Below are 12,202 nucleotides of genomic sequence, written 5' to 3'. Positions count from 1 at the left end.
CATACATAGCAAGCCCTCAGGAAAAGGGGGAGCCACTCCTTGTTTCATGAGAACTTTGATTTCTAGACACTTACTCCTGCTGTCATGAAGCCATCCCAGAATGCAGACATGAGAATTGCTGCATCAGGACAAAACTTAATTCCTTATTGAAGGCAGCAAACAGTGCTTCACAATACTTTTTTCTGTTCATTTTGTGGAGGTTTTTACTTCATGCATGAATCTCACTAACAGATTAAGCTATGATTGTTCCATAGCTCTATAAATCACCAGTTAAAAAAAACTAGAGCATGCTTTAGATATATAAACACATTCTATACAGCTGGAAACTTTGCCTCCTTCATTTCCTTCCCTTGATCTTGTTACATACACACGTAAGTTGTCTGTAAGCTACTTTCTCATTCTCCTTTTAGCAGCTCTGCCACTTTTCTCTCTCCATTTCATTTTTTATTACTTCTAGTTCTGTCACAATTCTATTTGGGATGACACATTCAGTACCACCTGCAACTTACTCAGCATACAGAAAGGACTGGATGGGGCATTCACAAGTCACTCTATCTAAGGTCAAGACGCCCAAGGAACAGAACTGTTACAAGCTCAGCTAGCCAGTAATTCAGTTCCAAGTCAGGTAGCTGGTACTCTGTATGCTTTCCACTCCAGATCAGGTTTTGAGTGGCAAATAAAACCAGCTGAAGTGGAATAAAACGGAATTTCTAAAACGAAGAAGAGACAAAAAGTTCAGGTTTGTCCTATAGCCTCAAAACCTACAACTTCAGCATTCACAGACTGCATTTAACTCCACAGCATCACATACAGTTGAAAATTCTGCTCAGCTACAGAACAGAGATTGTTGCAACCCATGGAAGTACAAACATGAATGTCTGGCTGAGATTAACAGAAATGCTAGATTTGTGCTGACTAATATTTTACATCGTATCTTCTTAGAGAAGCTACAGGCTTTGAAGCAAATGGCAAAACTCCTTCCCCTTTGAAGACAGTACGTTTGCCATTACTGCAGTAAAGCCTAATCCAGCAAATGCCTATCAGTTCTGTTCCTGTCTTCACTTTCAACTACCGCTAAGATCTTACGTTGCTATGTCATAGTATGCTGAACGGAGGGAATTACACCAAGAGCAACTGAAGCCTAATTATTCAGTGTTAAATGAGGATGAAGAGTGGACACACACCAAAAAATGGTCTATCCATAATTATACCCATTAGAGCTACAATTCAACTCATGTAAAGTGTTTCAAATTTAAATGGAAATAGGTTACATCACCTTTCTAGAAGCAACTCAGAAATGTTTCACCTTCTGAATGTCAGGAACTCTTTAGTCAAACAGTGTTATGTGAAATGGTACGTAACAGCTCTTGGAAACCTACATTTTCTGAGGAGGAAAAAGCCCAGCAAACCTAAACTGTAGACTTCCACAAACCTGACGGGGGTTTTCTGAGCAAGGAAACAGAAAGTCACCCTTTCAGCAATTGAAAAAGCAGAACACACAAAGAGGGGGCTGCCCCGCCGAATGAGGCTGCACGCAGCGCAGAGGTCTTCACAGACAAAGCACAGCTGCTGCTCTTTGCAATGAGGGATTAGCAGTCTAGGTCAAAGGAAAAAAAGCCTCTCTGTAGCTAAGTGAGCAAACTGCATCCTCAGCACAGAGGAGAAAGGGCCATCGAACCAGCTTGCAAATTGTGCAGAAGCTTCTGGGAACAGAAACAACACCAGCATCAGCTTCTTGACAGAACACGTACAGATATTGCTGGTGAGAAGCAGTGATGCTCTGCTGGAGGACTGAGGTTGCAGCGACCTTTCAGTTATTTTTAAACTGCATTTCTTTCCCCTGTCCCTTCTTTGTGTTCATGCATTAACAAGCACTTCTCCTTCATGGCAAACCCCACATGCTGTCTGTGGGGCTTTAACAATCGCGTCTGGTAGGGACTGGCCTAGAGATAACAGAAGCAGCTCGTTTAGTTGTCTCTTGCAGGGACTGAAGCTGTTAAAAATACACATACGCACACACAACTTTTTAAGACATTCAAATCTCTTTCAACCTTCATATAGTTGAGTCAGATTGTATTTTGAATAAAACACTGAAAACGTTACTGGCCATTAGGCTGGTATCTAAAATGGTGAATTAATTGCACGTTACACGAACTTGGGACCTATTTCAATTTGTGGTATTACTTGAACTAGAAGTATCAGAAAGTTGGACTGTTCAAAAAACCAAGAGCTTTTCTTCTTTTCCCCTGTCAAATTAAACCAAATTAAAACTAAGTAAGATTTACTCAACTGGAAAGTATCAGTACAAATAAAAAGGTGTACCATTATTCACTTCCGCAAAGTCACGTTTCCTTGCTGGCCAAAATTTGCTCTACCTGATTTCACACCCCAACTTACACAGCTGTTAGTAATTGCCATTATCACAAAGGCCCTTTTCAATGAAGCTGGGGTTGCAGCTTCTGACAGATGGGGAAGTTCTCAGGAGCTGTGCTCAGGCACATCTTAACATCTGTACAAGTTCCCTAAATCCTTGCGGGAGTTGTTTACATACTGTACTCCTCCAGCTGAGAGACTGCTCCTGACTATTCACCTTCTATTACAAGTAATCTGCACTAAGGAAACTACCAGTACACCACTGCACTGGAACAGCAAACCTAAATTTAAGCATGTGAGGTGACAGATGTTGTAGCCTGTATATTATATTTAAAACACAGGCACATGTCACCATTCCCAGCCCCCCAATATCCTCACTTTAGGAACTGAGTGTTTAGTCCTACTGAAGCTGCTATCATGGCCGTAAGAAGTTATTCTCCAGTATGGTCAAAAAGCTATTCTCTATGTGTTATTTAGGGAAGTTTCAATTAAAAGTTTTGAAAATGCACATACAAGGAGGAATCTGTGAGGTTAGAAATGGGTTTTGGATCTACATTGAGTATTTCTAAGGGAACTCTTCATTTACATACTTTCAGGGCATTAGAAGCTTTGTAAACTGTATCAGTACAGTCATTTACCTAGCTAAGAAATCAAAGGACATTCAGTTTGTGTTTTGCAAATAAGGGCTATCACCAATACATGTTTGTATGGACTGTATGTAGCACTCCATCCACTCTTATGGAGTATAGCTGAATTTCAAACGTGCATCAACAAATCAAAGGGAACACACAAAGGTGGAGTACTTTTAAACCTGACATATTGTAAAATCATGTTAAAAAGAAGTTAACGGTTATTTTCAGGTAAATATTCCTTCTTCTTCCTATGCATCAAATGAATAGTAAAGCTTCAGTCATTTGTAACTGATGAAATTCAGGACAGCCCAACTTTCCCCCTAGACCACGTGCTCACAAATATATACATGACACAAGTTGAAAGAGTGCAGAGCTGGGGCCTGCAGGACTTCTGGACTAGCTCAGACTCTCAGGCGTGTTAAGGCTGAGGGATCTTCAGACATTCTTCACCACTTTATATGGCTGCTTATGTCCCACCAGAGGTGGATACACTATTTCTTCTTCCAAGAGTTCTTCTACCATTTCAATCATACAGCTCTGCAAAGGACACAGCTTCTCTCCTTGTGTCAACAGGAATGATTTTTAGAAACAAGCATCTATTTAAAAATAGCAGCAAATTCTGCTACAGTTCACAAGAGCCTTTTAACTCTCATTACTCTGGTCTACAGAAAGTGGTAAATTCCATTTCAAAAGGTTCGACATCTTGTGTTACAGTGAACAGAGGTAAGGAGGGCTCTTGGAGCCTGGTTCCTCACACCCAGCTTGTGTTATTTCTTCTTTATACTTCTTAAAAGGAAGCATCAGAAAACACCTAAATGGAGAAGGTGCTGACAGACTGAAAACTTTAATTGAGACTCCTTTCCCACAGCGCCTCCCACACAAAGCTGCAGAGTTGAAAGATTTTAACAGCTTATAAGCATGAGACAATTCCTTTTCCTTTGACCTCACTTAATCCTTGCTGACTTGTACTAAACCAGCAGATTTCACCAAAAATTAGCTCTTCAAGCTAAACAAAGCCTTTAAGTTTACTTCTCCTGGGTGCGATATCTAATGTACCACTGCTGCACCTCCGTATCCAGTGTTTTAGGAAGCGAGGGACAAACTATGTTAACGTCCTTCTCATACTCAGCACACCCAAGCACTGGCCACTATGTGCAACGGGAGGTTTTCTCCACTACTCCCACCCACCTCAGCAGTAAAGTTGTGGGGAAAAATCCTTTACTCTATATAAAAAATAAACACCTAGTGCTAAGCTGAGAGCAGCCAGAGAGAAGCTTGCCCAAAAGCAGGTAACTTCTATGTCAACTTCTTCCACTCTGTCCTAGCTAAGAGATTCCAAACACACAAAACCTTTCTCTAAAAGGCAAGTGCTCCGAGACACACTTTGTGTATGCTGCTCTGCCAGGGGAGAACACAGTCCTGTCTTGTACTCTTCAGCACTGGCCTGTAACCCAGGATGTCGTTGTAGTGCTTAAGGAATCCACAAGTCACCAAAAGTCTCAAATGAAAGCAAATTCCATTCTACAAGGGTTTTAGGCAATGTTTCGTAGATGCTCCCTGTAACAGTATCATACAAAACAATTGTTGACCAAAACCACGGAGTACCAACAACTATCCGTACAAATAATGGAAAAGTAAGAGCTTTGCTAGGAAAACCAGGGCAACCAGTTCCCCCAACTCCACCCTCCCTCCCAAACACTTATGGCAAGTAATATTCCAAGACAGAAACAAATCTGACTTTCAACCCAACTAGTGTTTCAACTCCACTAGAGCTCTGCCTTTGAACTTCCAGGGCGTGCACCGTTTTCTCAGCATAATAGAAGGAGACTGAGTGGGAAGAGCATGAAATGCAAGAGCATCGTGGGAAAGACCAGAGTCACAAATGACATGGCTCCTCCCAGAAACCCATCTGGAAAGTCTGAGTAAGTGCTGGATGTCCCCAGTTACTCATTTGTATTTAATCATATTTCAGGAATATCTGATTTATTCAAAATGCCACAAATTACATCAACTAATGCAAGTTACATCGCTTGATGGTGGCTTTTTCAAAGCATGCATTTTGTGAGTAGCATATTTGTGAAGTTCCCAACTCTTAATGCATGTTTTTAAAAATATAATGATGAAATAAGTACTTTTATCAATTCCTTTATTTACACCAAATTCTACTGAGACCTGAGACTTACAACAGTCTCAGCAAAACCCCCTCCAACCCTCACTGAGCCACTTTATATAGATACAGCAATTTTGTAATCATTCTGCATTCTAGAATTCCATTTTTCCTCAATTTCTGGTTTCCTGTCATAAACAGGCAATTCACAGAGTAAGTTTATGCATCCCCTTGCGTCAAAGAATTCATATTCTCTAATTCAATTTCCCCAGCAAAACCATAAAATGATTATCAATATTTGATAACCCTGGACCTAGTTTAAAAGCTTCGGTAGGGTACTGTTACGTGCCCCTCCTTTCATAAAGATAATAATCTAAGGACTGTGCTTCCATCTGTAGTGTTTTCCTTTGCTTTCTTTCAGGAAGTGTTGCTAAGGAAACAGGCATCACCTACCGTTAGGTCCAAGGGTCTAGCAAAGCTTTCCTCAGGAAAAACAGAACAACAACAAAACAGGTAATTAACTGTTTTTAATAAAGAGGAAAAAAAAAAATGAAGGCAGAATTACTGCCTCCCCAACACACATCATCTGCAAGAACCACATATTCAAGAGGGCATGCTCCTGCTCCCTCCTCAACAACATGGTTTCATTTTGATTTCATTATGAACTAAGGAGAAGCATTTAACCCATCCTTAAAGCAGAAGTTTGGATTTTCCTCCACTTCCAGAGCCAGTCTGGTGCTTAGCTTTGCCCTTTGAGAAAAGGCAGTAGCCAGTTCTGCTGAGCAGCAGTTCCCTGCGTGCACAAAATCATTACAGACCTACTTACTGAATTGACTCATGCAGAGTAACTGAGCCTGGCTCAATAAATTCACATTTGTATACTTCATTTAGAGTTTCTGGTACTGTGCGTTTACATCACAATCCCTTATACTACTAAACAATTATATTCCACTGGAACAGATGGGAGGATTTAGCCAAATTAAAGTGATGCTATTTGTTAAATTGATGTCTACAATAGTTCAGGAACAAACTTTTTTCTGCGTAGATGAAATTTAGAACAGTTCCAAGTTCCAGTGAAGTCTCATCTCTGTGCAGATGTCACGGCAGGCAAAACACATGAGCCTCTACAAAATACCTGTATGTTAGAATAATACTGCCCTGATTTCATTAAAGGTAATCAGTCATCAGCTGAAAATTAAGGTGCTAATACCCAAATTTTATATTTTACCAGAAAACAAAAGGGGGTCTAAGATTATTAACACCACCTCTGGAAGTCACCACCATAAATACATATCTATCTATATGCAGATACTGTATATATATGGTGAGTCCAGGCTGTCAAGAGGTGACACTGCTCTCTGCAGAGCTTAATTTTGGGAGTGACAGTGTAAGCTCCATCTCACAATTATCAGGCATTTTGCATTGGTGGCCCCCAGACAGAGCAGTAATAGAATAAAAAAGCTGACTTTCAGCAGTGGTCTACTATAAATCAAAGCCACAAACCGAGACAACCCACAATTTTTTTTAATTAATTCTGACCATGACTTCTGTGAACAGTGAAGGTCACAACAAATGTCAAAACCATGTATAATTCCCTCCACTCTGCAGTTCAGGAACTGCAGTCAGACACATGGGTGTGCTTTGCCCTGGCTCAGCAGCAATGACTATGTAAAGCACAGCAACCCACAGGAAAGGCTTTGGGAAGCTTGCACTGAGTTGGAGGGGCTGATTACAGGGAAGGTTGAAAGAGTCTATGATTAGTAAAAAGAAACAGGAATTAAACAGGGTAGTAACCTCAGCTGAAGACAAGAGGGAAGCTGCTCTGTCTGCACAAATACCTGCCTCTAGTTTTAATTAAGTCAGTCCAACATCAATATTAATGTGTCAGACACTCAGTATTTTTTAATTTCACCCCTTTGCCATCCTGTAGCCTTGCAGTTGGGTGCTTAACTTCACTGTGTGGAGCAGGAGGAAAGGGTCAGTGTTTTTCACAGAGAGCAGGCAGATGATACGGCAGCAACAGGGACTGAGAATCTTGAAAATGCAGACAAACCTAGAGCAGTCGTTGATGCCACTAGTAGCCAAATGCTCATATGGAAACTACACCCAACTTCAATTAGGAGAAGGCTGGGTTGCAGGTTTCACTTCCTTCAGTCTTGTGCTTCTCATCCCAAGCTTCCCTCTGTTTTGTTCTCTTGATTAAGCACATGTAGGCTCAATGTCTGACAGCAGCCATGCTTCTCGGGTGGAGTGGTTCAGAAGAACACACAAGAGACTGATTACATCGCACAGTCCATAGAGACAGGCCTGTGCTGGTTAAGGAGAGTGGGTTACAGATTAGTTTAGAATTGAAATCCAGTTTTCAGCCATTATGCTAATCCACTTAAGGCTTGGAGTCCTCTAATTTTTCTTCACTGCTTTCTTCAAAGACAGACGGCTCTGTCATATAATGTCTCCCTTTATCTGCCTCTTCCCTACTATTTCCTTCCCCAGATAAATATTCTAGGATAAACCAGAGATAAAACTTAATTTATACACCTCTATTTGTTACATCCATTAGGCGGAACAGACAACTTCAACTTATATGACATGGGTAGAAAAACTAAACCAAGAAACAATAAATGAAAGCATTTCATCCATTATCTCAAGTGCAAGAGAGCAGGAGTTTAAAACTTCAGAGCCAAACTCTTAAGTCCTAGTACTGAACAGAATACATGAAAAAGTAATTTATCAACCTGGTATGAAACTCTGTGGTAACCTGCTTCCAAGTTCAGTCTATTTTCTTGAAGGAGCTGTAAAATACAAGGTATTTTTCATGATCTGGATTGGTTTATTTTCACATGTTCAGGTGGAATATTCAATTAACACAGTCTAAAGGACTATTTTGCCCAGGATAAACTTCTGAGGTCCTAATATACAATACTCAACACTGTAAAGCATTTTAGACAAGGTTAGAGTTTTTATCCAACTAATCTCCTAGTAAAATTATATAAAAGTCACTAAATCTGAATCTACCTTTTCATAAGGTTCTGCAGAAGATTTTAGTAACACACGTCCTCTCCCCTGTACTTCAGTGATAAAACTGCAGAGAACATCAAATCCTAACACATAGATTTTATCAGGATACAGTACTAGCATTTTTAACTCTGGGTATTCTCATCCCTCCTCACAGTTTAGGCAGATGCATCCAATTAATGATGAATCATTCTACATAAATTTCCTGTTTAGAACATACTGGCAATACCAGCAGAACAGCCTACAGAGCTCAAAACAGGGAAGAGAAACTCACTTGGTCACACATCACCATCATTTAGTTTACAGACCCCCAAAAGAAGCTTTAAGTGGGGGGTGCAGATGTCCCAAGAAAGCAATTGTTCACTTCAGATTCCCAGATGAACTGTCATTATGCTATTAGAAAGAAACTACACTACTGCCTGCAGCTAGAGCTGTACACACCACACACTGTATACAATATACAACTAGAGATCACTACTAGACTTAAGGAAAACTTAACTTCTCGTGCTCCTAAGCACTACTCAGCATATTTGTAATGAAATGAAGTGTGAAGGAAACAGAGGATATTTGATCACTAAGCACCAGCGTGTGTAAGAGCAGCTGTTCTGCTGTACCAGTTTACTCACTCAACATTCGGCCACAATTCCACAGGTGCTGAAGGAGATAAGAATGAAGTAGACAAACAGCTTGGTTCTGTTTATCCATGCTCTGTCCTCAGATTAACCCAAGAAAAGGGCCTCCCAGTGTGTCCTGGGTTCAGTTACAGCAATCATTTTTTCTCCTTCTTAGTAGCTGGTGCAGTGCTACTAAGTAAAGTAAAATAAAGTCAGGGGAATATCTGCCTGTATCCTCAACTGGAAAGTCTGGTCAACTTCACCTTTCTGAAGCAGGCAGACTGTTCTCATTCGATGTATTTTGTTGATTAACTTCTGCCTTCCCTGAAGAAGCCTTTTATTTTCTCTCTCTTTCAGGAATTGTCCTATCTTCTGCATGAGCCTATTGCCCACATCCTGCTGGATCAAGCTATAATGTCCTACTTTCTGATCCCTCCTGGGGAGGCCCATGGAGCTCCAAACTCTGAAAGTTCATAGGTGTTTCAAAGGTTACTCCTCAAATGCCCTCCTCTGGAAGCTCTCAGAGTAGTCGAAGAGACTACCATCAATCAGGAAGGAAACTGACTGCAGGTAACCCTCCCTTTCTTTCTTTAAATCATGACTGATAGAAGGGAACAACTTTTTCTTACATTCAGATACAAACTTTACACTTCAGTGGTCACATCCACAGTTTGTTTGGCTTTTTGGTTTGTTTTAAAAACAGGAAACATTTCTGATGCCACAGACATGAAAGAAGGTTCCCCATAAAAGGCAACAAAACCCACCATGCCACTAAATATAGTATTATTGTAAAACAACTTATGATCTCATGAAGATTTTTTGAAAAGTAGGCTGGTATATAGTTGAATTTCTCTCATCTTGAAAATTACTGAACTACCCTCTGAATAGCCTAGAATAAACTTCCACAGCATGTGGTCATCATTTAAATACTCCACTCGAGATATTTCAGTTCCCTTTAATTTGCATCACTTCTCATGTATTTTGACTTCAGCTTTTAGAGTCAAAATGCGGTGACAGGGATCTTGTAAGCATTTTTAAAGGTATGCAAGAGTGCAGCCCTATTTGATTTGGAAGAATGGACAAATCTATAAGCAACAAAGCCTAGGTTCTTGACTATCACCTTCTTCCTAGTCCTAGGGGGTAATTTCCTGTACAAGCTCACTGTTCTCAATCAGGCACTGTGAAGTATATCACTTAAATGGAACACTCTCCAGTGCAGGGGACAGGCTGTTCTTCCCTCCAGTCTGGCTCACTAATGGTTAAGATTTTAGGGCTCTTAACCTTCAACAGAGAAATAGCTTTGAATTTCATTATAAGCTGCTTCTCATTGACCAGTTTGATTGCTGATTCTTTAAAGGACACAACCAGAAACATCCCTGACCACATAATAAATAAAGCCAACACGATAATAGGTCTTTCAGAAGTCTATAGGACTCCAGGAGATGAGCAGTTGATTTCTTCAAGCTGAGCAGAGAAGCATGAAATGAACTTCGGTTTGCAACAAACTAGGGAGACATGTAAGAAAGAACATGTCTCATTTTAATATTACTTAATATTGGGATTGACAAGGCATTGTAACAGCAAAGAGGAGGATCCTGCAATGGAGGAAAGCCCCAAATCTAAAGAGATCTGGAGGCACCGATTATTTTAAGTGATGACAATTTTAGAGATCTACACATGCCAGAATGTAGTTTCTATTCTAAAGCACTATGAACAGTCTATTGTAACTCAGTGGAATGAAATTCCATTGATTCTTTAGAAAATAAACTTAAGAAAACTCTTAGAAAAAATAAGTAGAAAGCTTGCTACTAGCTCTAGTGATAAACTTATTAGTTTTCACTCTATGCAAAGGAAATGGAACAATATTAAGGTGAATGAATTTAGGTGTAGATCAAAAAATGAAGGATTATGCTGCCAGGGAGTGAAGGATTATCATCACTTACCTCCCTCATCCAGAAGCTTCCCACTCAGGGGCTGGGATGTATCTGAAGAGTAACATGTAATGGAAATTTGTAGCATTAAATTAACTGCAGCTGATTGGAAGCACCTGATGGAGAAGAGGTGAGAATACCTGCTGTTTTAGAAGTGTGAATAGGATAATCCCCAAACCTGACTTTCTGGTCTTCTGCCCTGACATTAACTATTAAGGTTAAAATCTGTCTGAACACTGGAAAAAATACTCTAATAGTCAGTTACAATAAGCTACTGGAGAGGTTTCCAGACCAATCAAAAGGAAAAAGGCTCAAGTTATGGTTTTTAACTGAAACCATAGCCTCATGACACCACTAGTCAAATAACCAGGCAATACACTTAGCATCCAAAGGAGATACAGGTTTTCCTTGATCAGTACAGGGACACAGCCACAAAACCCAAAACAAACCAAAGCACACCTAGCATCTCCTCAGTAGACTACTTAAATAGTTAAGGCAACGGAAAACAAAGTCTTACCTAGTAAGTGTGTACTCCCTGAGTCCTGAATGCAGGTTCATGGCAGAAAAAGTACCTATGCATCCACGCAATCGTTTATCTCGACCAATCTTCCATGTTACAAACAGTGGGCTGTTTAGGGAAAAGAAAGAGAGACGTGATCACAGAAGCAATACTGACAGTTGGAGTGAGATTTCGGCAACAGCGCTCTTCCATTTCGGGCAATGGGGGGCAGGTCACTCAAATGACTGTATCTCAGCAGGGCCATAGTAGGTAGAAACATCCTTTGAATTCTTCTGACTGTTGTGGAAATGTTGCTTTTATGATATAATAGAAAATAAGATTACTGGAATAGTTAATGGGCAGAATGAAAGTGCTTGGTAACCGACATGACATGCTTAGTGTCTCTCACTGTTACCATCAGGCTTCTCCTGTGAATGGGAAAAGCCTCACCTTACACATCTGTCATAAGGAACCCTTTACAGAAGGGAAAAATGCCCCTGTCACACAAGCCACCCCTCCACCTGAACACAAACACTTTGGTCCTCAACGCTGCTGGCAACAACTACCAGAAATTCTTGGAAGATAAGAAAGTTTAGGAACACTCTCCGAACTTACAGAACTGCCTGAGGAAAGGATACTTCCTCCATGAATCCGAAGTTGGTTATTTAAGAAGCTCAAAAATTACCAGAAGTGGAGCAAAATCTCTAGGAAGTTGAAAATGTCTCAATCATATCAGTGTGACAGTTACAAAGAAACACTTCTAATACCAAACAACTTTGTACCCATCTATATCAAGTTAACAAAAAAAGAGACAAACCACACACTTTGCTTGCACTTCTAGAGCATCACATCAATACCCAAGCAACAGCAGCACACACAAACTTGAATTTCCCAGGGCAGTGCACATGGCCCCTGCATTCCCAGTCCTCTCTGAGAGGTTTCTAATCCTGAGATGAACAGGGATGTACAGAGAAGAAAAGCATGGAAAATAGACTCTTTTTGCAGGAAGGAGACAATCAAAGTGCATTACA

General features: G+C 40.4%; 1 protein-coding gene across 1 annotated transcript in view; it reads right to left on the bottom strand.

The window, feature by feature from the left end:
• The window catches only part of LOC104408153 (AMME syndrome candidate gene 1 protein), a 37,315-nt gene extending 25,497 nt beyond the window's left edge, over positions 1-11,818 (bottom strand). The window contains exons 1-2 of the mRNA XM_010017652.1: positions 11,787-11,818; positions 11,190-11,300 (exon numbers count right to left, since the gene is read on the bottom strand). Of these exons, the coding sequence (XP_010015954.1) occupies positions 11,190-11,300; positions 11,787-11,818 (143 nt within the window). The remainder of the gene's footprint in view (positions 1-11,189; positions 11,301-11,786) is intronic.
• Positions 11,819-12,202: the final 384 nt, after the last annotated feature.

This window comes from Nestor notabilis, unplaced genomic scaffold (genome assembly GCF_000696875.1).
Source record: "Nestor notabilis isolate BGI_N333 unplaced genomic scaffold, ASM69687v1 scaffold8367, whole genome shotgun sequence".
NCBI classification, from domain to species: domain Eukaryota; kingdom Metazoa; phylum Chordata; class Aves; order Psittaciformes; family Psittacidae; genus Nestor; species Nestor notabilis.
This window is presented reverse-complemented; position numbering and strand designations above follow the sequence as displayed.